At 45.6% G+C, this 25,522-nt stretch overlaps 1 protein-coding gene across 1 annotated transcript in view; it reads left to right on the top strand.

The window, feature by feature from the left end:
* The window catches only part of LOC139272598 (ALK tyrosine kinase receptor-like), a 1,661,561-nt gene that overhangs the window by 1,113,216 nt on the left and 522,823 nt on the right, over nt 1-25,522 (top strand). Inside the window, exons 8-9 of the mRNA XM_070888679.1 lie at nt 2,685-2,785; nt 14,490-14,659. Coding sequence (XP_070744780.1) covers nt 2,685-2,785; nt 14,490-14,659 — 271 coding nt within the window. The remainder of the gene's footprint in view (nt 1-2,684; nt 2,786-14,489; nt 14,660-25,522) is intronic.

The raw sequence follows: 25,522 nt of genomic DNA on the forward strand, positions 1-25,522 counted from the left end.
TTCCCGTGTTTGCCCTTCTGAAGCCTCAGTAAATCTTGCAATGTTTTTCCATTGTTCTTCTTCCTCTGCTCCATCACTGGGCACAGTGCTCGGAAGGCTGATCCTACTGGAGAATATTATAGAGATGAGCCTCTGGGTGCGGCTCCTTGATTGTATAAGCCTTGAGACCATTAGTGCTACTTTGGAAAACTGCCCCAGCTGCAGGTGAAAATTCAGGTGGGCAGTGCACCTCCCGCCATATTGGTGAAGGGAAAAAATAGGCATCCAGGGCCCATGCCTGAAACAGACGTTAGGCCCTTTGCATATGCAAATAAGAGACCTACCTCCTGTTTGAGGCCCCTGCTTCAAGATTGGTTTGCTCTGAGGCAGTCCATGCCAGCGTTGGCTGCTCTCAGGATAACCAGATCTTGGGATCGACAACATAAATTTCCACATTTATTATCCTGAATGTGGAGCTAGGAGGAGCAGGAGTGCTCCACCTGACCCCACATGTAAAGAATGCGGGCCACAGTTCCTGACCTCTCCTCCCCTGATCGCCACGACTCTCAATCCCCCCCTCCGCCGCTTCCGATCCCAACACCTGGGCCTCCTATCCTTTTCCCTCTGTCCTCCTCTCCTTCACCCCTATTCCACTCCACACACCGCGCTTTAAGTGATCAATCCATATATAGTGCGTGTGAAGTCACAATACAAAACAACCTAGATGTTAACACAAATTGATGCTAAGTTAACTCCTTGGTTTAAGAGACCACAGGAAGTTGTGGAGATTGGAAAATTTCATGCTCGTTCAGTAGGGAATTCTCTTCAGGCTGAGATTAAAGGCCATCATTGGGGTAGTACATAGGGTGTTGTACTCAAAGGTAACCAGTGATGTAAATAAACAAATAGTGCTCGATGTTTAAAAAGATTGTCAAAACTGAAAAAAATCTATTTTCCCTCATTATGATGAGTCTAAAATTCACCCCACAAACAAACTCTGCCCATTGTGCATGGCACTTATGTAAGATTTCTGTGTACAGACATACACTGCCGTGTCAGTTTGATTCGGTTGGATTCACACTCACTATTGTTTTTTGAGTATATAATCTGAGCTGACACTCCAGTGCAGTGCTGAGGTTGTCTAGATTGTCAGAGATGCCCTCTGATTGTTTGGATGTGGACCTGGATGGTTTTGGTCGTTAATAATGTCATGGTGCTGTTCAGAAAAAAGCAGTGAGTTCTGGGTATATAGGCCAACATTCCTCCTTCAGTTAATGCCACCAAGAGTTATTTAAATGCTTATTGCTAACTCTAGGAGCTTGCTGTATACAAAATGGCTGCTACATTTGCCTAATGTACACAGTGCCTGCACTTCAAAATAATTAATTACATATAAAACACTTTGTGGCATAATAAGCTGTTATGTTAATGCAAGTCTTTTATATATATTATTAGTTTATATTGTTATTTGTTACCTCTAGAATTGACTACTCCAATTCACTCCTGGCCAGCCTCCCACATTCTACACTAGGTAAACTTAAGGTCATCCAAAACTCAGCAGCCCGTGTACTAACCCGCACCAAGTCACGATCACTCGTCACTCCTGCGCTTTCTGACCTACATTGGCTCCCAGTTAAACAACGCCTCGATTTCAAAATTCTCATCCTTGTTTACAAATCACTCCATGGCCTCGCCCCTCTCTATCTCTGTAATCTTTTTCAGCCCCACAACCCCACAAGATGTCTGCACTCCTTAAATTCTGGCCTCTTGAACATCCCTCATTATAACTGTTCAACCATCGGTGGACGTGCTTCAGCTGCCTGGGCCCTAAGCTCTGGAACTCCCTCCCTAAGCCTCTCCGCCTCTCTACCTCTCTTTCCTTCTGTAAGACACTCCTTAAAACTCTTTAAACAAGCTTTTGGTCATCTGCCTTAATTTCTTCTTTTATGGCTCAGTGTCAAATTTATCCTGCAACACTGTTGTGAAGCACCTTGGGATGTCTTACTACATTAAAGACGCTATATAAATAAAACTTATTATTATAGATTACATGATAAATACATTTATATTATATATAGATAATAAATACAGTTATATTGTATATATATATATATAGATAAGAAATACATTTATTTTATTTATATATATATATTTCTGATTCCGTTTTTGTGTTTTATGCATAAGTGGGAAAAAGTTGAGCTCACAAAACTCCAGCACAGTTTAAGTGTGTTCCACCAACTGCTTCCAAACTTTTGCTCCATGCAAAACTCAACCTGGCTGAGTCTTATACTGAGGGAGATGACTTATTGTTAGCTTCTGCACACCACTGTTTGTTGCAAGTTTATTATGTAAGTACTGTATAGATAGAAAACAAAGATTTCCCGTTTAACTCCAGAATCATTCCCATGGGAATTTCCTAAGCTGTGTTCATATTCAGCTCCACGCCTTTTAGCAATCAGCCATGCACCTGCTGTGTACACATCTTGTGAAAGATCAATTTTGCTGTTTTGAGTAGTCAAAGCTATTTGGGTTGAAAACAGCATGACTGTAGTAAGAAACAGTAGCTGCCAGAAGAATGGATGTTATCTTCAAACCTGTATTTTAGTGATAATAAGCTTTTAAATGTAAACAAATGATGCGATGCATTGTTCTACCTCACGAGGTTATAGCTTATATATTTTTTAATTATTGTGCTTTTTCTTCAGGTCATGCCCTGTTCCTCAACACCAGAGAGCCTCTAGTAACTGATTTCAATGAGTTGAGAAGTGCGATTTTTCCAACTCCTATCAGGAACTCACCCTGTGAGGCAAGTACACCATACCTGTCTTACCCAGATATTCTTCACAATGTTTCCTAACAATTACCTGCAGACCCATGCAACAGAAATGCTCCAGCAAACCTTACATGATGAATTCCTCATTGGGATCCACAATCGGTCATCTTTCCATCCAGAGAAGTAACTGGCGAGAGTAGTCTAGCCAGCCAAGAGCTGTAAATAATTGGTGTCCGAATGAGCTGTCATATGGATCATTTTTCTTTTTAAAATTGGCACTGGTTTAGATATTGCTGCACTTACACTGCATTTACAGTCACGTATTTGATAGTGACACGATTTGAAAATTGTTGTACAATGTAATAGTATTCTGTACTTCAGGATCAGGGTACGTGCAGTGGGAGCAGAGGATCAGACAAACAGGGCTCTATATCCTAATTGTTCGACTCATTCTTCCTTACCTGATAAATTCAGCAGAGACTTTGGACAAACAAACGCAGCCCAACACAGCTTCTGATCGTGCCTTAGATCCAACCACACCGGGCACTGGTCCAGTATGATGCCGCTGTCATAACTTGGCTGCTCCCCCAGGGATCGAGCGCATTTTTGCTATCAAACATTTGTAATATCTTCCATGAAGTACTCCACAAGTTAAAAAGATTAGAGTTCATCAAAGAGACAAACACATTTTTATTCATTAAAAATCGACTATTGTGTCTTCAAAATCTTTCCTGACAAGAATTTTAGTCGGAATATTTTTCTGTACAGTATAATGACTCTTAAAAACTAATGTGTTCGAAGACAAAGTGCTAAAAGTGATAGTACGGTCTCACTTGAATCAGATATTCATTCAACTGTTGTTTCCAGCTCTTTAACACACACACAAATACACCCACATACGTATACAAGTAGCACACAACATGCATATAATATATTAGTCCATCCCCCATGGTGTTACTCATGTTAAGACTTTTTTACAAGGCCAGATTTAGCAGCCCAAAACTGGATATCTATGAGGTGTTGGCGACAATCAGCAGCAGAATTGTATATCAGTACAATCTCAAGCTGAGGAATCAACTCTGGTTCAATGGCCAGTGTCGAAGGGCATGCCTAGAGCAGCACTGAGCATGTCTTCGAAAGAGCCACCAAACTAGCCAAGCTACCGGGCTACCTCATGCTAAACACCATAGGCAGCAAGTTATAGATGACACTAAGCAGTCCCACAACAAATGGATCAAAGGAAAGTTCTGTAGCTCTACCACATCCAGTCAATAATGGTGATGAACAATCAGGCAACTAATGGGAGGAACAGGCCCCACAACCACAATGGGGCCCAGCACATGAGTGTAAGAGGGTGTTTGCAAGTGTCTTCAGATAAAAATGCCAAATGGATGATCTTACTCTATCACTTCTTAAGGTCCTCACCATCATACATACCAATGTCCAGCCAATTTGGTTTAGCCTATCTCAAAAGCCTGGGCTTCAATTTCATTTTTTCCCCCTAGAACAGCTAGAGGGAGTTACCAACCACACATTTCTCAGCATACATCAATCATTTCTCTCTGGATTCTCCAAGTACAATCTTCTCATTATGTGACACCATTTCTGTATTACTGTATTTGAAAAAGACTTGAAAACAATCTGAAATATTTTGAACACTGAGATCAGGTATTCTTCCACAAACTATTACCGGAAGCTTATATTTCCTTGAGCGAGCATAAGCCAGAGAGAAAGAATGGGCAGCTGTAATTGCTTTGAACAACAAAGCATAAATTTAATTATATAATTGAAAAATGCAATTTTTCCTGGGGTTTATTATACGAGAAAGCTTATTGCTGAGACTTTGTTCGAAATCAAACCAAGCTGAAATTTGAGAATTCAGTAAAGCAGAGCAAGCTAATTAAGTCATTTGTTTATTAAGCTTTGTGCTTAAGAAGCTAATTACTACCCAGATGTAATGACCAAGTTTGACAAGCACAAGCAGTGTTGATCTTCAGCTGTACATATGGAGTAGAGAGTAGAATCTTTATATTTATTTATGCAGTTGTCGTATTGATTTATCTAAGAAAAACAGATTATATATCTGAGGATAAACATTCTAATTAATTACAGCTTAGTTAGAGAATAAGTGTACAATCAGCAACTAAAATATGAAGCAGATTTTATACTTACAAATCAGGCCAAGAATGGTCTGCCAGCCTGGTGGGGGACCAGCAGCAGCCCCCAACAGGCAGGAGTCTGGGCAGCCGAGGTTCGACCTGGCTGCCCGCTCAGTTCTGCCAAGTGTCGTTACTTTGGATCCAAGAAAGATAAATCAGAACATTTCCTAAATATGCAAGAATCAAAGAGCTGTGGAGGAGAAAAGGAATTTCGTGCCCGTGTACTCAAATCATTAAAAACTAGTGCACAAAGAAAATCAAAATGGCTTATGGAATGGTGGTCTTTATTTTAAGGGGGTTGGAATACAAAAGTGCTTCCCCATCTGGAGTACAATTTTTTTTTAAAACAATTCCACTGTATAAAGTTACTGTAAACAATGCAAAAATAAAAGAGGCATAGCTGTTGGCATTTTAAGCAGCCCTTTTCAAATAGGTGCACAAGGGAAAAAAAGAACATTGGCACGGAAGCTGCAAAACTGTGTTAGCTCTTCAATTAAATATTTACATGAAAAATTCAGGGGCTTAATGAAGCCAAGACATGAAATGGCTGCAAGCTCTTCACCTCACTAAGTGTAGCAGTTCCCAAAATTGCAGCACAGCTAAAAATGTTGGGCAGGGCTTGCTCTCCTAATCCCTGTGGTAGTTGTTCACCTGTTCTTTGCGCAGCTGATTAGAAAACCCCTGTTATCTTAACAAGGTATTGGCCCAGAAATCCCGGCCTCCCCGGGTCTGTATGGAGAGTGTACGGACCCGGGAAGGCATCGCAAAAGCCGATTTTCAGCGTGCAATGCACATGCGGCGTGAACCGTTTTTTCAGATCTGTCAAGTTTCTGGCTTGACCGATCCTCCGCATCTCGGGAGCGAGGACATTTGCATGGGCAAGATTGCGGTATTTATCCATCTCTTGCTCAGCGGATGTCCTCAAAACTCTTGCGCCTGATAAAAGCCGGCACACAGCCTACTTTTACAGATGTAAGAGTTTTAAAACACACAAAAACATAATAAAATAAAATTTTTAAAACACATTTTATTGTTAAAAACCCTCCCCACTACCATAAATTTATTTTAAACCATAATTTTAAAAAACAGTTTTTAAAAATCGGGGAAATATATAATTTTTGTAAGACATAAATAACTTTAATTTAAATTAATGTTAAATATATGGTGTATTTTTTCTATTTTTTATTATTGGTTTTGTGTGTTTTGGGGAGGGTTTCTCAATCATAATAATGGAAGCTCCAACTTATGGAGTTCCCATTATTATGAATGAGAACATACTTTACCTGGATTGGCTGCCCAGAGCCATGTGACTGCAGCTCCAGGCCTGCACACGTCCTGACGTGCACACACTGTGAAGCGCAGACAGTGGAGGCCTCAGGACCGGGAACTCACGTGGGCGCAGCAGCTTCAGGTAGGTGCGCTTCTTTTCTTTTTTTCCTTTTTTAGCCGATCGCCCGCGAGAAGCAGCCGACTGGGACTGTAGAAACATAGAAACATAGAAAATAGGTGCAGGAGCAGGCCATTCAGCCCTTCTAGCCTGCACCGCCATTCAATGAGTTCATGGCTGAACATGAAACTTCAGTACCCCCTTCCTGCTTTCTCGCCATAACCCTTGATCCCCCGAGTAGTAAGGACTTCATCTAACTCCCTTTTGAATATATTTAGTGAATTGGCCTCAACTACTTTCTGTGGTAGAGAATTCCACAGGTTCACCACTCTCTGGGTGAAGAAGTTTCTCCTCATCTCGGTCCTAAATGGCTTACCCCTTATCCTCAGACTGTGACCCCTGGTTCTGGACTTCCCCAACATTGGGAACATTCTTTCTGCATCTAACCTGTCTAAACCCGTCAGAATTTTAAACGTTTCTATGAGGTCCCCTCTCATTCTTCTGAACTCCAGTGAATACAAGCCCAATTGATCCAATCTTTCTTGATAGGTCAGTCCCGCCATCCCGGGAATCAGTCTGGTGAACCTTCGCTGCACTCCCTCAATAGCAAGAATGTCCTTCCTCAAGTTAGGAGACCAAAACTGTACACAATACTCCAGGTGTGGCCTCACCAAGGCCCTGTACAACTGTAGCAACACCTCCCTGCCCCTGTATTCAAATCCCCTCGCTATGAAGGCCAACATGCCATTTGCTTTCTTAACCGCCTGCTGTACCTGCATGCCAACCTTCAATGACTGATGTACCATGACACCCAGGTCTCGTTGCACCTTCCCTTTTCCTAATCTGTCACCATTCAGATAATAGTCTGTCTCTCTGTTTTTACCACCAAAGTGGATAACCTCACATTTATCCACATTATACTTCATCTGCCATGCATTTGCCCACTCACCTAACCTATCCAAGTCACTCTGCAGCCTAATAGCATCCTCCTCGCAGCTCACACTGCCACCCAACTTAGTATCATCCGCAAATTTGGAGATACTGCATTTAATCCCCTCGTCTAAATCATTAATGTACAATGTAAACAGCTGGGGCCCCAGCACAGAACCTTGCGGCACTCCACTAGTCACTGCCTGCCATTCTGAAAAGTACCCGTTTACTCCTACTCTTTGCTTCCTGTCTGACAACCAGTTCTCAATCCACGTCAGCACACTACCCCCAATCCCATGTGCTTTAACTTTGCACATTAATCTCTTGTGTGGGACCTTGTCGAAAGCCTTCTGAAAGTCCAAATATACCACATCAACTGGTTCTCCTTTGTCCACTTTACTGGAAACATCCTCAAAAAATTCCAGAAGATTTGTCAAGCATGATTTCCCTTTCACAAATCCATGCTGACTTGGACCTATCATGTCACCATTTTCCAGATGCACTGCTATGACATCCTTAATAATTGATTCCATCATTTTACCCACTACTGAGGTCAGGCTGACCGGTCTATAATTCCCTGTTTTCTCTCTCCCTCCTTTTTTAAAAAGTGGGGTTACATTGGCTACCCTCCACTCCATAGGAACTGATCCAGAGTCAATGGAATGTTGGAAAATGACTGTCAATGCATCCGCTATTTCCAAGGCCACCTCCTTAAGTACTCTAGGATGCAGGCCATCAGGCCCTGGGGATTTATCTGCCTTCAATCCCATCAATTTCCCCAACACAATTTCCCGACTAATAAAGATTTCCCTCAGTTCCTCTTCCTTACTAGACCCTCTGACCCCTTTTATATCCGGAAGGTTGTTTGTATCCTCCTTAGTGAATACCGAACCAAAGTACTTGTTCAATTGATCCGCCATTTCTTTGTTCCCCGTTATGACTTCCCCTGATTCTGACTGCAGGGGACCTACGTTTGTCTTCACCAACCTTTTTCTCTTTACATACCTATAGAAACTTTTGCAATCCGCCTTAATGTTCCCTGCAAGCTTCTTCTCGTACTCCATTTTCCCTGTCCTAATCAAACCCTTTGTCCTCCTCTGCTGAGTTCTAAATTTCTCCCAGTCCCCAGGTTCGCTGCTATTTCTGGCCAATTTGTATGCCACTTCCTTGGCTTTAATACTATCCCTGATTTCCCTAGATAGCCACGGTTGAGCCACCTTCCCCTTTTTATTTTTACGCCAGACAGGAATGTACAATTGTTGTACTTCATCCATGCGGTCTCTAAATGTCTGCCATTGCCCATCCACAGTCAACCCCCTAAGTATCATTCGCCAATCTATCCTAGCCAATTCTCGCCTCATACCTTCAAAGTTACCCTTCTTTAAGTTCTGGACCATGGTCTCTGAATTTACTGTTTCATTCTCCATCCTAATGCAGAATTCCACCATATTATGGTCACTCTTCCCCAAGGGGCCTCGCACAATGAGATTGCTAATTAATCCTCTCTCATTACACAACACCCAGTCTAAGATGGCCTCCCCCCTAGTTGGTTCCTCAACATATTGGTCTAGAAAACCATCCCTTATGCACTCCAGGAAATCCTCCTCCACCGTATTGCTTCCAGTTTGGCTAGCCCAATCTATGTGCATATTAAAGTCACCCATTATAACTGCTACACCTTTATTGCATGCACCCCTAATTTCCTGTTTGATGCCCTCCCCAACATCCCTATTACTGTTTGGAGGTCTGTACACAACTCCTACTAACGTTTTTTGCCCTTTGGTGTTCTGCAGCTCTACCCATATAGATTCCACATCATCCAAGCTAATGTCTTTCCTAACTATTGCATTAATCTCCTCTTTAACCAGCAATGCTACCCCACCTCCTTTTCCTTTTATTCTATCCTTCCTGAATGTTGAATACCCCTGAATGTTGAGTTCCCAGCCCTGATCATCCTGGAGCCACGTCTCCGTAATCCCAATCACATCATATTTGTTAACATCTATTTGCACAATTAATTCATCCACCTTATTGCGGATACTCCTTGCATTAAGACACAAAGCCTTCAGGCTTGTTTTATTAACACCCTTTGTCCTTTTAGAATTTTGCTGTACAGTGGCCCTTTTTGTTCTTTGCCTTGGGTTTCTCTGCCCTACACTTTTCCTCATCTCCTTTCTGTCTTTTGCTTTTGGCTCCTTTTTGTTTCCCTCTGTCTCCCTGCATTGGTTCCCATCCCCCTGCCATATTAGTTTAAATCCTCCCCAACAGCATTAGCAAACACTCCCCCGAGGACATTGGTTCCAGTCCTGCCCAGGTGCAGACCGTCCGGTTTGTACTGGTCCCACCTCCCCCAGAACCGGTCCCAATGCCCCAGGAATTTGAATCCCTCCCTGCTGCACCACTGCTCAAGCCACGTATTCATCTGCGCTATCCTGCGATTCCTACTCTGACTATCACGTGGCACTGGTAGCAATCCCGAGATTACTACTTTTGAGGTCCTACTTTTTAATTTAGCTCCTAGCTCCTTAAATTCGTTTCGTAGGACCTCATCCCTTTTTTTGCCTATGTCGTTGGTACCAATGTGCACCACGACAACTGGCTGTTCTCCCTCCCATTTCAGAATGTCCTGCACCCGCTCCGAGACATCCTTGACCCTTGCACCAGTACTATCGAGAGCAATCACTGCAATGGCTCCTTCACTGAAATACACCAAATATACATTCACTACACAGCGATAGTGTTCAGGGAAAGGGCGGTAAATGAGGGTTCAGTGGCATTCAGTAAATTATGTTCAGAAATACGCCAAACATGCAGGCGTTAGGTAACTGCAATTTACAGGCTAATATTAGCTGAAAAGGGAAATACTAAGTTAATTACTGTAATTAATATATAGGGGATAAGGATATTGGTATTTAATTGAGCCTATTAGGGAAATTTCATATAAAGTTTACTTTTCCTCATTGATTTAGTCTGCTCATATAAATCTTCATCCCATGGGTAATGCTGCTAGCGTTATGTTACATTTCGGATCAGCCCCCTCTGCCCTGAGTCCACTGGTGCAAACCTTGCTACGAAGCAGATCCTTGGCACTTTTTACTCTGAAATTCCTCATCATCATCATAGGCAGTCCCTCGGAATCGAGGAAGACTTGCTTCCACTTTTAAAATGAGTCCTTAGGTGACTGAACAGTCCAATAAGAGAGCCACAGTCCCTGTCACAGGTGGGACAGACAGTATTGAGGGAAGGGATGGGTGGGACAGGTTTGCCGCACGCTCTTTCCGCTGCCTGCACTTGATTTCTGCATGCACTCGGCGTTGAGACTCGAGGTGCTCAGCACCCTCCCGGATGCACTTCCTCTACTTAGGGCGGTCTTTGGCCAGGGACTCGCAGGTGTCAGTGGGGAAGTCGCACTTTATCAGGGAGGCTTTGAGGGTGTCCTTGTAAGGTTTCCGCTGTCCACCTTTGGCTCGTTTGCCATGAAGGAGTTCCAAGTAAAGCGCTTGCTTTGGGAGTCTCGTGTCCGGCATGCGGTCAATGTGGTCTGCCCAGCGGAGCTGATCAAGTGTGGTCAGTGCTTCAATGCTGGGGATGTTGGCCTGGTCGAGGACGCTAATGTTGGTGTGTCTGTCCTCCCAGGGGATTTGTAGGATCTTGCGGAGACATTGTTGGTGATATTTCTCCAGCGACTTGAGGTGTCTACTGTACATGGTCCATGTCTCTGAGCCATACAGGAGAGCGGGTATTACTACAGCCCTGTAGACCATGAGCTTGGTGACAGATTTGAGGGCCTGGTCTTCAAACACTCTTTTCCTCAGGCGGCCGAAGGCTGCACTGGCGCACTGGAGGTGGTGTTGAATCTCGTCATCAATGTCTGCGCTTGTTAATAAGAGGCTCCCGAGGTATGGGAAATGGTCCACGTTGTCAAGGGCCACTCCGTGGATCATGATGATTGGAGGGCAGTGCTGTGCGGCGAGGACAGGCTGGTGGAGGTCCTTTGTCTTACGGATATTTCCGTAAGGCCCATGTTTTCGTATGCCTCAGTAAATATGTCAACCATGTCCTGGAGATCAGCCTCTGTATGTGTGCAGAGGCTGATCTCCGCATACTGTAGCTCGATGACAGAGGTTGGGGTGGTCTTGGACCTGGCCTGGAGATGACAAAGGTTGAATAGGTTCCCACTGGTTCTGTAGTTTAGTTCCACTCCAGCAGGGAGCTTGTTGACTGTGAAGTGGAGCTTGGCGGCGAGGAAGATTGAGAAGAGGGTTGAGGCGATGACGCAGCCCTGCTTGACCCCGGTCCAAACATGGATTGGGTCTGTAATGGATCCGTTGGTAAGGATCACGGCTTGCATGTCTTCGTGGAGCAAGCGGAGGATGGTGACAAACCTTTGGGGGCATCTGAAACGGAGGAGGACGCTCCATAGACCCTCGCGGTTGACAATGTCAAAGGCCTTTGTAAGGTCGAAGAAGGCCATGTATAAGGGCTGGCGCTGTTCTCTGCATTTTTCCTGCAGCTGTTGCGCTGTAAAGATCATGTCCGTTGTGCCCCGTAGGGGATGAAATCTGCACTCTGACTCCGGGAAGAGCTCCTCAGCCACAGGGAGAAGACGATTGAGGAGGACTCTAGCGACGACTTTCCCAGTGGCTGAAAGCGGGAAGATTCCTCTGTAGTTGCCGCAGTCGGACTTGTCCCCTTTTTTAAAGATGGTCACGATCACTGCATTTCTGAGATCTCCAGGCATGCTCTCCTCCCTCCAGATGAGCGAGATGAGGTCATGTACTCGTGTCAACAGTGCCTCTCTGCAGGGATTCCATCCTCTCCCGTAGCCTTGTTGTTCATAAGCTGTCTTATGGCTTTTTCTACCTCGTGCAGTGTTGGGGATTTACTGAGGTGGTGGCAGGTAGCATGTTGTGGGATGGAGTCGAGAACACTAAGTCAAAGGCGGAATCTCGATTGAGGAGATTTTCGAAGTGCTCCTTCCAGCGGGCCCTGACTGCCTCGGTGTCCTTGATGAGTGTTTCCCCTTTCTTGGCCAGCAATGTGGTGTGGCCTTGGGTGTTTGGACCGTAGGTGGCCTTGACTGCGATGAAGAATCCTCACACATCATGGCTGTCGGCCAGCAGCTGTGTCTCCTGTGCTTTCTCCATTCACCACCTGTTCTTTAGGTCCCGGGTTTTTTGTTGGACCTCAGCCTTGAGCCATCTGTAATGCTGCTTTGCTGCTTCCAAGTTGGGTTGTTGTTTAAGGCTCAGAAATGCCCTGCGCTTGCAATCTATTAGCTCTTGGATCTCCTGATCATTCTCATCAAACCAGTCGTGGTGTTTTCTGGTTGAGTGATCGAGCGTCTCTTTGCAGGCACTGGTTATGGAGGATTGGAGGGCAGACCAAGCGCTGTGGGCATTCTGCGTCTCGGGGTCATCAAGCCACGCCAGGTTAGCTGTGAGGCGCTGACTGTATACGGCTCTCTTAGCTGGGTCTTTAATTGCCTCAGCATTGACTTTTTTGCGACACTGCTTCTGCTGCCCCTTCTGCTTTGGAGCTATGTTGATGTCAATGATGGATCGGATTAGGCGAGATTCCAGTAGGGAGTTCACTCTCATATAAAGAATAAGGTTTAGGTTTATAATGGCTTTTCACCCCAAGACATTTATCATCAGATTGCAAAAGAAAGAAAGAATTTGCATTTATATAGGGACGTTTACATCCTCATGACAACCCAAAACCTCCACAGCCAATGAATTATTTTCGACGTATAGTCACTGTCATAATGGAGCCAAGGTTATTTCAGTTTACGGACAAGGAGCTGCCTAAAAGACACCTCATGAAAGATGCCTCTCGCTCCATGTCATCTGTGTTTCAATCCCTTATGCTAGCAAATAGTTGTCACTTGGACCACGTACAGTTGACACCTCAATTCGCTGGAGAAATACCACCAACGATGTCTCCGCAAGATCCTACAAATCCCCTGGGAGGACAAACAACACCAACATTAGCGTCCTCGACTAGGCCAACATCCCCAGCATTGAAGCACTGACCACACTTGATCAGCTCCACTGGGCAGGCCACGTTGTTCGCATGTCCCAGACACAAGACTCTCAAAGCAAGCGCTCTACTCGGAACGCCTTCATGGTAAACGAGCCATAGGTGGGCAGAGGAAACGTTACAAGGACACCCTCAAAGCCTCCCTGATAAAGTGCAACTGACACCTGGGAGTCCCTGGCCAAAGACCGCCCTAAGTGGAGGAAGAGCATCCGGGAGGGCGCCGAGCACCTCGAGGCTCATCGCCGAGAGTATGCAGAAATCAAGCGCAGGCAGCGGAAAGAGCGTGCGGCAAACCAGTTCCACCCACCCCTTCCCTCAACAACTATCTGTCCCACCTGTGACAGGGACTGTGGTTCTCGTATTGGACTGTTCAGCCACCTAAGGACTCATTTTAAGAGTGGAAACAAGTCTTCCTCGATTCCAAGGGACTGCCTATGATGATGAGAAAGGACTAGAATACCCGAGGAATGGCTAGAGAGAGCTGTCGCTCTTGAGCAGAATCCTCTTTTAGAGAAGGGGAAGTCAAACAAGACTCCACTTGTATTTTTTTTGATGGGTATAATAACAAGTGAAGCCTCACCATGAAATCAGCACCCTCCTCCTTTTAAATCAGTACCCTCCTCCTATTCCCATTCTGTCATTCATCACACCCATCCTTGTTCTCCCTATTCCCCCATTGCTTATCACTGTGCTCATCAGCAGCTTCCTGCAAGGCAGACTGGAGACCAACCAGACACGTGGTGGGTGCTGCTGCCATTGACTGGAGGTGGCATGTATAAATAATCAAAAAGAACACATAAATGCAAGTTGGCTGGCTAAAATAGATTTCAACATTCTCTAAAATTCTTCAGCTGATGCCTGCTTTAAAATACAATGTTCTGTGCCACCTCAAAGCCACAAAAATCAATATTACGTATCTGGGGCTTTCCAATGTGCCTGCGTCTTTAAGATTAACTTTGCGTTTAAGGCCGAGGAATCTCCCAGACATCATGTTGCCTTCCTGCCTAGGCCCAATTGTGTGCCTCCACATGTGCCAGTGCACACCTCCATTCAGACCCAATAGAAAATTCAGGTCTTGGTTCCAGTGGAGCACAGTTCTGGTGGGCTTTGCCCTAATTTACCCTAGCTTCTGATGGAAGAGGAAAAACGGGGATATAGTGTGCATATTGTGTGAATTTAAACATGGACTCTGATTGTGTTTGTATCTTTTTATATGCAGGTCCGAATGTCTTTATGTTTGTATGGTACGCTGATGGGAAGCCTTTCCTTCTTGGCTGTGGAAAATAAGACTGATCAGGAATATGTCCGGACACTGTGGGAATTCGCAAATATTACTGGCTCAGGAAGCTGGCAAAAAACTACGTTCTCATTGCCTGACCTGTCTGACAGGTATAGTGTTCTGTTCCTCACTACATGTGAGAAACGGTCTGTCCCTCTTACTCAACTGGCCAACTGCTCACTTTGGGTTGCAGCTACTGGGGTAAAAATTCAACGCCACCCAAAATGGGTTGCACCGACCACTGTTGATGTGTTTTCACCGCCGCTGTGGACGAGGTGGCCTCTTGTGTGAAATTCAGCTCTTTGTCATTTTTTTGGAATGGACCGGAAGTCGGTCATAATGGGGCCAGTCGTGAGGCGGTGAGCACACTCGAGGGACAGAAGTGGAGGCTCCGCCGCTGTCAGTCATCAACCTGGCGCTGATGATGTCTTGACGCGTGTGCATCACCATGTCTCTCCCCTTCACTTAAAGGGGAGAGCCTGCGCAATTTTTAAAGTTCAGGCCACTGGGCCACCAGGGAGGGTTTCAGCTGGGCCAGCGGCCTGGCACCCAAGAGGTGGTGCTAGGCTGGCTGTTGGCAGCCCGGCCGAACCCGGGACATAATTGTCGGCCCGGCATGGTAGTTGGCCGACAAAAAAATAAAATGGCGGCCATGGTAGTGCGCCCCCCCCTCTCCCCCCCCCTTGAATATCTGCCACACAGCCATGTCGCACACACTTCGAACACCGCGCACTGACCGAAAAAGCTGTCGGGAGCACCACGTGGCGGCCCAAAGATATTTTGCCCTGAATTTCGGTGGAGGTGCGGGAGATCGGTGGTGCGCGCTTTGATGACGCACTTAGGAGGGGTTGGCAGCAGCGGGGCGCAAGTAGGGACCACCGGAAAAACCACCAGGGAGAATTTCGCCAGCGGCGGCCATTGAACTCCGCCATGTGGCCGCCACTTTCCAATGGTAAGAGCCATTTTCGGAAGGCTGAATTTCGGGCCCAATGTATCTATTCATTAGTTATAGACATAAAGTAAGGCTTGCATTTATATAGCTCCTTTCATGACTTCAGGACGTCCCAAAGCAACTTACAGCCAATGAAGTACTTTTGAAGTGCAGTCACGATTGTAATGTAGGAAACGCTGCAGACAATTTGTACACAGCAAGCTCCCACAAACAACAATGAAAGAAGTGACCAGATGATCTGATTTAGTAATGTTGCTTTAGGGATAAATGTTGGCCAGGACACCGGGGAGAACTCCACTGCTCGCCTTCGAATACTGGCGTGGGATCTTTTACATCCTGAGAGGGCAGGCAAGGCCTCGGTTCAAAGTCTCACCCGAAATACAACACCTCCGACGTGGCAGCGCTCCCTCAGTACTGCACAGATATGTTAACCGAGGTTATGTGCTCAAGTCTCTGAACCCACAACCTTTTGGTTCAGGTGAGATTGCTGCTGCTGAGCTGTGGCTGACAACAAAACAAGATACAATGTATGCCTGAAATTAATGGTGGCTATTGGCACTGCTGCAGGCCCTCGTGTCTGTAGTAGCGGCAGGTTGTCCTCCCCATGTCTAGGTGTTCGGCCCTGCCACTGGGCGCGTTGGGGCCAGTCCAAGACCGGCTAAGTTGCACCCAGGTTCAGGGTTGACAGGGAAATGGAGCCCCATATCTCATGCAACTTTCTGATTCCCATAGGAGATTGTGAGTATTAATCGAACAATACTAACTTAAACAAAGGAGACAGAGTTCACAAAACATAGTAAATAAAAAGTAGAAAACTGGAAATGTTGGAAATGAAAACAGTAAACGCTGGAAACACACAGCAGGTCATTCAGCATCTACGGAGGGAACAAAGTTAATGTTCTAGGCTCAGTTCTTCTCCAGAACTAGAATATGAAAGATGAACAAGCATTCTAATAGAGTCAGAACGAAGAGGAGAGAAACAAATCAACACAGAGAGCATAGAAACATAGAAACATAGAAGATAGGTGCAGGAGTCGGCCATTCGGCCCTTCGGGCCTGCACCACCATTCAGTATGATCATGGCTGGTCATTCACCTCAGTACCCCTTTCCTGCTTTCTCTCCATACCCCTTGATCCCTTTAGCCGTAAGGGCCATATCTAACTCCCTCTTGAATATATCCAATGAACTGGCATCAACAACTCTCTGCGGTAGGGAATTCCACAGGTTAACAACTCTCTGAGTGAAGAAGTTTCTCCTCATCTCAGTCCTAAATGACGTACCCCTTATCCTTAGACTGTGTCCCCTGGTTCTGGACTTCCCCAACATCGGGAACATTCTTCCTGCATCTAACCTGTCCAGTCTTGTCAGAATTTTATATGTTTCTATGAGATCCCCTCTCATCCTTCTAAACTGCAGTGAATACAGGCCCAGTCGATCCAGTCTCTCCTCATATGTCAATCCTGCCATCCCGGGAATCAGTCTGGTGAACCTTCGCTGCACTCCCTCAATAGAAGAACATCCTTCCTCAGATTAGGAGACCAAAACTGAACACAATATTCCAGGTGAGGCTTCACTATGGCCCTGTACAACTGCAGTAAGACCTCCCTGCTCCTATACTCAAATCCCCTAGCTATGAAGGCCCACATACCATTTGCCTTCTTCACTGCCTACTGTACCTGCATGCCAACTTTCAATGACTGATGTACCATGACACCCAGGTCTCGTTGCACCTCCCCTTTTCCTAATCTGTCGCCATTCAGATAATATTCTGCCCTCGTGTTTTTGCCACCAAAGTGGATAACCTCACATTTATCCACATTATACTGCATCTGCCATGCATTTGCCCACTCACCTAACCTGTCCAAGTCACCCTGCAGCCTCTTAGCAGGAAGTAGTGGAATGACCTGTAACCTGCTCAAAGGAAGACCAAGAGATTGTCAGGTGATCGTTACATCGGACGACGGAAAGAGGCGTTAAATAAATTACCGACACAAGAGAAGCAAAGAATGTAGCGTAGCCAGGGTAATCTTAGAGGCAATCCAAGGAAGAGACAAAAAGATGGGAGACATTGAACATGCAGAATGTCTGCAAATCAGATCTGAAATTAAAACAACAAACGCTGGTAAAACTTGGTGGGATCGGGCTGAACACTGACTTCAGACTTTACCCTTGGCTCTACTTCCTACACAGTGGGGATGGTGGTGACACTGGGTCGGGCTGTCTGTATCTGGTGGGAGGGCAGGTCCTTCATCAGAACACGGTGCAGACAGCGGGAGGCTGTCACCTTGGCGCTGGTGATGGAGGTCTGCTTTCTTTTCTATTTTACGGCCAGCATTTTCTGATTTAATTTTGGAGGAATGTTGCTACTAACGTTAGAGAGACTGGGCCTGGTATTCCCTCACTGGTTATGCCGGTAAGCAGCACTTTCTGCCGGAAGTCATGTCAGGCGTATAGTTAGTCTGCCCAAAAATTATAATGAGTCAAATGATGGGAATGCAATGTTTTTTTTTAAACATATTTAAGGCGAAGATAGATAGATTTGTGAGTGATAAGGGAGTAAAGGGTTATGGGGAATGGGCAGGGAAGTGGAGCTGAGTCGATGATCAGATCAGCCATGATTTTATTGAATGGCAGAGCAGGCTCGAGGGGCCGAATGGCCTACTCCTGTTCCTATTTCCGATGTTGTTATGTTCTTTTTTGCACCCTAGCAACGCTGGGCAGAAGAAATATCCGTATGCCTCTGGTTTCTAGTGTTGCGACAGGCACAGGGGAGCAGAGACTTAAAGTTTGAATAGCCAGTTTCCTTCATGCAGCCAATTACAGGGAAATCAATTACATTGGGGAAGTTGCCATGTTTCAAACTGGGCCGCATTTGAACATTTGCTAAATGTTCAGGCAGAACTGCAGGCCCATTTATGCTGTGGCAAGGTGCCGCTGTGATTTCCCTGCATCCCATTTGAGCCAACATCCCAGCAATACGGTAAATGGCCCCAGCGCCCACCCAAGGAAGTTCAATGCCTCTAATCCAGGGAAGTGGGGCTCAGGGGCAACGGCAAGGGGAGCACTCTGCCCTACCAAAGGTCCACCACTGTTGCAGCAGAAAGGATATTCAGCCCACAGTCAGCAATTTAGTTCAATGACTCGAAGATTAAAGACACAATTTGCAGATTAGAATTAAGGAAACAAATAATACTGACTTTAAATAAATGGGGTTCAGGTTACTTATATCGACAATAATAAGAATAAAAGAATTAGGAGCAGGAGTAGGCCATTCAACCTTTCGAGCCTGCTCCACCATTCAACAAGATCATGGCTGATCTTCGACCTCAACTCCACTTTCCCACCTGATCCCATATCCCTTGATTCCGCTAGAGTCCAAAGATCTATCTATCGCAGCCTTGAATATACTCAATGACTCAGCATCCACAGCCCTGTGTGGTAGAGAATTCCAAAGATTCATAATCCTCTGAATGAAGAAATTTCTCCTCATCTCAGTTTTAAGTGCCCAACCCTTTATCCTGAGACTGTGCCCCCCAGTTCTAGACTCTCCAGGGGAAACACCCTCTCAGCACCTACCCGGTCAATCCCCCTCAGAATCTTATGTTTCAATGATTCTTCTAAACTCCAGAGAGTATAGGCCCAATTTACTCAATCTCTCCTCACAGGACAACCCTCTCAGCCCAGGGATCAATCTAGTGAACCTTTGTTGCACCGCCTCCAAGGCAAGTATGTCTTTCTCAAATAAGGAGAACAAAACTGCACAGTACTCCAGGTGTGGTCTCACCAAAGCCCTGTACAATTGTAGCAGGACTTCCTCACTCTTGTACTCCAACCCCCTTGCAATAAAGGCTAACATGCCATTTGCCTTCCTAATTGCTTGCTGTACCTGCATGTTAACTATCTGGGTTTCCTGTACGACACACCTAAATCTCTCTGAACACCTTATCTGTAGGGATACAAAGGAGGCTTCTCTCCTTCTAAGTTGGACTAACTGATATAGTTAATCGACACCTGCCCGTCTGTTGGGGTTAAAAGGAAGGCTTCTCTTCCCTGGAGTGGATTAACTGATATAGTTAATCGATACCTCGCCCAGCTCACACTGTATAATGACCACGGAAGTAAGCAAACGAAACCTCAGGTTTACCGGTTTTATTACGAGCAATGTACGGGAAGGTTCAGCCTAAAACCTCCGAAATACAAGAGGTTTCAAGTATAATTTATACAGGTTTTGCAGAGGAGCACCCTCCTACACAATCCTCCATAGGTCTAATTCTATCAACAAAGTTACATTGATTTGTCAACTCTTATCATAGAAACATAGAAACATAGAAAATAGGTGCAGGAGTAGGCCATTTGGCCCTTAGAGCCTGCACCACCATTCAATAAGGTCATGGCTGATCATGCAGCTTCAGTACCCCATTCCTGCTTTCTCTCCATACCCCTTGATCCCTTTAGCCGTAAGGGCCACATCTAACTCCCTTTTGAACATATCTAACGAACTGGTCTCAACAACTTTCTGTGGTAAAGGATTCCACAGGTTCACAACTCTCTGAGTGAAGAAGTTTCTCCTCATCTCAGTCTTAAAGGCTTACCCCTTATCCTTAGACTGTGATTCCTGGTTCTGGACTTCCCCAACATCGGGAACATTCTTCCTGCATCTAACCTGTCCAATCCCGTCAGAATTTTATATGTTTCTATGAGATCCCCTCTCATTCTTCTAAATTCCAGTGAATATAAGCCTAGCCGATCCAGTCTTTCTTCATATGTCCGTCCTGCCATCCCGGGAATCAGTCTGGTGAACCTTCGCTGCACTCCCTCAATAGCAAGAATGTCCTTCCTCAGATTAGGAGACCAAAACTGAACACAATATTCCAGATGAGGCCTCACCAAGGCCCTGTACAACAGCAGCAAGACCATCCTGCTCCTATACTCAAATCCTCGTGCTATGAAGGCCTTCTTCACCGCCTGCTGTACCTGCATGCCAATTTTCAAAGACTGATGTACCATGACACCCAGGTCTCGTTGCACCTCCCCTTTTCCTAATCTGTCACCATTCAGATAATATTCTGCCTCCCTGATTTTGCCACCAAAGTGGATAACCTCACATTTATCCACATTATACTGCATCTGCCATGCATTTGCCCACTCACCTAACCTGTCCAAGTCACCCTGCAGCCTCTAAACATCCTCTTCACAGCTCACACTGCCACCCAGCTTAGTGTCATCTGCAAACTTGGAGATATTACATTCATCCAAATCATTAATGTATATTGTAAATAGCTGGGGTCCCAGCACTGAACCTTGCGGTACCCCACTAGACACTGCTTGCCATTCTGAAAATGACCCGTTTATTCCCACTCTTTGCTTCCTGTCTGCCAACCAGTTCTCTATCCACGTCAATACATTCCCCCCAATACCATGTGCTTTAATTTTGCAAACTGTCTCTGAGTGGTATATGCAATTGTCCATCTTCTATGGTGTTGTTCCATGACTTGCACTTTGTCACAGTATAATAGACACCTAAACTGGCTTCCTTATCTCTTCCTCAGAGACTTCTGATCAACAACAGCTGATTTTGCTGTTTAAGTATTACAGAGGTTACGGATTCAGTTTAATGTGTTATACATTTGTGCTATACCTACATCAGCAAGTGTTACATACATAGGCAATTATACAGACCCTCCTAATACTGATAAGTTCACTACCTTCAGCATAATTCTGACCACCTATTTGTAACTCTTACAATTTATCCCTTAAAATTCCCCCCTAATGGCCCTTTGCTATATGCCCAAGATTGGCCATTTCCCAATGAATACTTCACGGGTGAGCTTTCAGGATTTTCCTTTAGCTTGGGTAGTGCTACTTCCCGAACTGCAGGACCTACCTGTTGGCTTTCCCATCAAGGTTATACTAAGTAAGTCCTTTCTGACAGATTGTCCAATTTCCCTTTATTCAATGTTTTAACTATAGTACGGGCTAGGGCCTGCCTCTTACGTCAGTTACACCTTTTTACAGGATAATACTAGCAAGATGAGTTCCCTTGCACTACAACCAGTGCATTTAGTCCAGCATAGTTCGTGTATAAATCCTTTTAGCCAACATTTTCTCAGTGTTCGAATTATGCCCCACCTGGAGTATCCTCTGTTTCTTCTATCTTTCCTCCACTTGGGATCTTCTCTATGCTGCCGACTTTCTGCCCCGCCTGGGGTATCCTCTATGTTGCTGAATGGTGTCCAATTCAGTCAAGTTTCTTCCTCTTTCACTTCAAGTATCGGTTTTCCTTGTGGCTTGATGGCCTTCGCATAATCTCCTCAGGTAATGTCCATCATTGTCCCATCGATTTCAGTTGCCATGGTGCTCACACATCAATCTCCATTTCCTTATGGAACAGCGATAATTTAGTAGTCCTATGTTAGGGGTGTAGTATCCCAGGATGCTCTAATAATGACTCCACGAGGCAATGTGTTGTACTTGAACTGTAGTGACCTTAGTCCTTTATTGATAATTCCAGAGTGAGGATCACACCTGGTGGCCTGCCTTTTATACTAAGCCAGGCACACCTGTACAGGTAACCTACAAGTCTCCCACTGCTGTGCCCTCTGGTGGCACACCTTGTGATAGTACAAACAGTAGTCATGTAGGACACATGACATCACTCTCCCCCAAGCCTTTAGTGCAAATTGCCTCTGCATTGACTGTACTCTGGACTTAGCTCTATCTGGTTGATCCTTGGTGGGTTGTTTCTATCTTGGGTGAGTGGTAGGTGTTTTGTTGGCAGTAGAGTGCTGGTGGTTGCTGTTTGTGTGTCCCCCTGACCACTCCATTCTCCGCCCCCCCACCACCCCCACATATAGATTATGCCGGAGGTTCATTGCATTCATACACATTCAAGTAGAGAAAAACAAGTTTGCATTACCTTTGTGGTTTGGTTGTGAGACAAGAAAGACTGGATCAACTGGGCTTGTATTCACTGGAGTTCAGAAGAATGAGAGGGGACCTCATAGAAACGTTTAAAATTCTAACGGGTTTAGACAGGTTAGATGCAGGAAGAATGTTCCCAATGTTGGGGAAGTCCAGAACCAGGGGTCACAGTCTAAGGATAAGGGGTAAGCCATTTAGGACCGAGATGAGGAGAAACTTCTTCACCCAGAGAGTGGTGAACCTGTGGAATTCTTGACCACAGAAAGTAGTTGAGGCCAATTCACTAAATATATTCAAAAGGGAGTTAGATGAAGTCCTTGCTACTAGGGGGATCAAGGGGTATGGCGAAAAAGCAGGAATGGGGTACTGAAGTTGCATGTTCAGCCATGAACTCATTGAATGGCGGTGCAGGCTAGAAGGGCTGAATGGCCTACTCCTGCACCTATTTTCTATGTTTCTATGTTAAGTACATTAGAATGGTGAGATACATAGAAACATAGAAAATAGGTGCAGGAGCAGGCCATTCAGCCCTTCTAGCCTGCACCGCCATTCAATGAGTTCATGGCTGAACATGAAACTTCAGTACCCCCTTCCTGCTTTCTCCCCATACCCCTTGATCCCCCGAGTAGTAAGGACTTCATCTAACTCCCTTTTGAATATATTTAGTGAATTGGCCCCAACCACTTTCTGTGGCAGAGAATTCCACAGGTTCACCACTCTCTGGGTGAAGAAGTCTCTCCTCATCTCGGTCCTAAATGGCTTACCCCTTATCCTTAGACTGTGACCCCTAGTTCTGGACTTCCCCAACATTGGGAACATTCTTCCTGCATCTAACCTGTCTAAACCCGTCAGAATTTTAAACGTTTCTATGAGGTCCCCTCTCATTCTTCTGAACTCCAGTGAATACAAGCCCAGTTGATCCAGTCTTTCTTGATAGGTCAGTCCCACCATCCCGGGAATCAGTCTGGTGAACCTTCGCTGCACTCCCTCAATAGCAAGAATGTCCTTCCTCAAGTTAGCAGACTAAAATTGGACACAATACTCCAGGTGTGGCCTCACCAAGGCCCTGTACAACTGTAGCAACACCTCCCTGCCCCTGTACTCAAATCCCCTCGCTATGAAGGCCAACATGCCATTTGCTTTCTTAACCGCCTGCTGTACCTGCATGCCAACCTTCAATGACTGATGTACCATAACACCCAGGTCTCGTTGCACCTTCCCTTTTCCTAATCTGTCACCATTCAGATAATAGTCTGTCTCTCTATTTTTACCACCAAAGTGGATAACCTCACATTTATCCACATTATACTTCATCTGCCATGCATTTGCCCACTCACCTAACCTATGTCACTCTGCAGCCTCATAGCATCCTCCTCGCAGCTCACACTGCCACCCAACTTAGTGTCATCCGCAAATTTGGAGATACTACATTTAATCCCCTCGTCTAAATCATTAATATACAATGTAAACAGCTGGGGCCCCAGCACAGAACCTTGCGGTACCTTATCGATACATAAGGGGGATCGGTAACCGGTGCGTGAGGACAAACTAGTTCCAGAACTGGATGGTGTCCCTGCAGTCTGTTGGTGGCGCGGTGCCCAGTGCTGGCAGTGGGAACCCAGTTGGCTCAAGTTGCCTGCTCTTGGGGCTGTTGCCGTGGTTCCTAGCGTCGGGCAGGTTCACAGATGCCTGTGACCTCCCTGTCCTTTCTTTGCGCCCTGGGTTGCTGCTGCTCCCTGAGGAGCTGTTGTCTAGCAGTGCACAGGGAACTGCTGATTCGCTGGCCTGGGCATTGTTTGGTTTGGGATCCTGGCTGGTCCCGGGTCCTTTTTGGGGGACTGTCGTGGGTGACCGTTAGTTTACGGGTATGGCCTTGGTGGCAATGGGGTCTGGGGGCTGCGCTTTAGCGCGGTTTGCTCTTTCAGGCTCGTGGCGGTTGCTGCCATCGGTTGCCTGAGAGGCGGAGACGATCAGGGGCAGGGTATCGATACCGGTGCCATTGCCCTCCTGAGATCGCTTGCTCTGCAGCTTGTGTGTATTGGCTGCTTGTGGCCATACTCCATGGTGCATAACTCTGGTCCCAGGGACGAAGGCCACAGTGTTGGGTAACTCGCTGGACCTGTCTGTTCCCGATGGGTGTTTGCCCGCTGCATTGGCTGTATGCAGTTGAAATCCGACATCACACAACGTTTCATTACTTATTGTGAATACCCTGTAGCTCTGATCGCGATCGCGCAACTTTTCCTTGCTAGTTGTATGTACACAACTCTGATAATAAATTACACATTTTACATGATCGCAATCATGCGACTTTTTCTTGCTTATTGCATGCACACAACTCTGATCATCAGTTACACATTTTACATCTAACTCATAGTTGCTCTTACATTGTTTGAAAATGTGGAACTGTCCCTTTAAGTGTGGGTTGCAGGTCTCCTTTAAGAGAGCCTAGCTTTCTTCTTCATTTGGTGCCACATGTTGCTCCATCAGCGCTGCATAGAAACATAAAAACATAGAAAATAGGTGCAGGAGTAGGCCATTCGGCCCTTTGAGCCTGCACCACCATTCAATAAGACCATATCTGATCATTCACCTCAGTACCCCTTTCCTGCTTTCTCTCCATACCCCTTGATCCCTTCAGCTGCAAGGGCCATATCTAACTCCCTCTTGAAAATATCCAATGAACTGGCATCAACAACTCTCTGCGGTAGGGAATTCCGCAGGTTAACAACTCTCTGAGTGAAGAAGTTTCTCCTCATCTCAGTCCTAAATGGCTTACCCCTTATCCTTAGATTGTGTCCCCTGGTTCTGGACTTCCCCAACATCGGGAACATTCTTCCTGCATCTAACCTGTCCAGTTCTGTCAGAATTTTATATGTTTCTATGAGATCCCCTCTCATCCTTCTAAACTGCAGTGAATACAAGCCAGTCGATCCAGTCTCTCCTCATATGTCAGTCCTGCCATCCTGGGAATCAGTCTGATGAACCTTCGCTGCACTCCCTCAATAGCAAGAACGTCCTTCCTCAGATTAGGAGACCAAAACTGAACACAATATTCCAGGTGAGGCCTCACAAGGCCCTGTACAACTGCAGTAAGAC

Source organism: Pristiophorus japonicus, chromosome 9, assembly GCF_044704955.1.
Source record: "Pristiophorus japonicus isolate sPriJap1 chromosome 9, sPriJap1.hap1, whole genome shotgun sequence".
NCBI classification, from domain to species: domain Eukaryota; kingdom Metazoa; phylum Chordata; class Chondrichthyes; family Pristiophoridae; genus Pristiophorus; species Pristiophorus japonicus.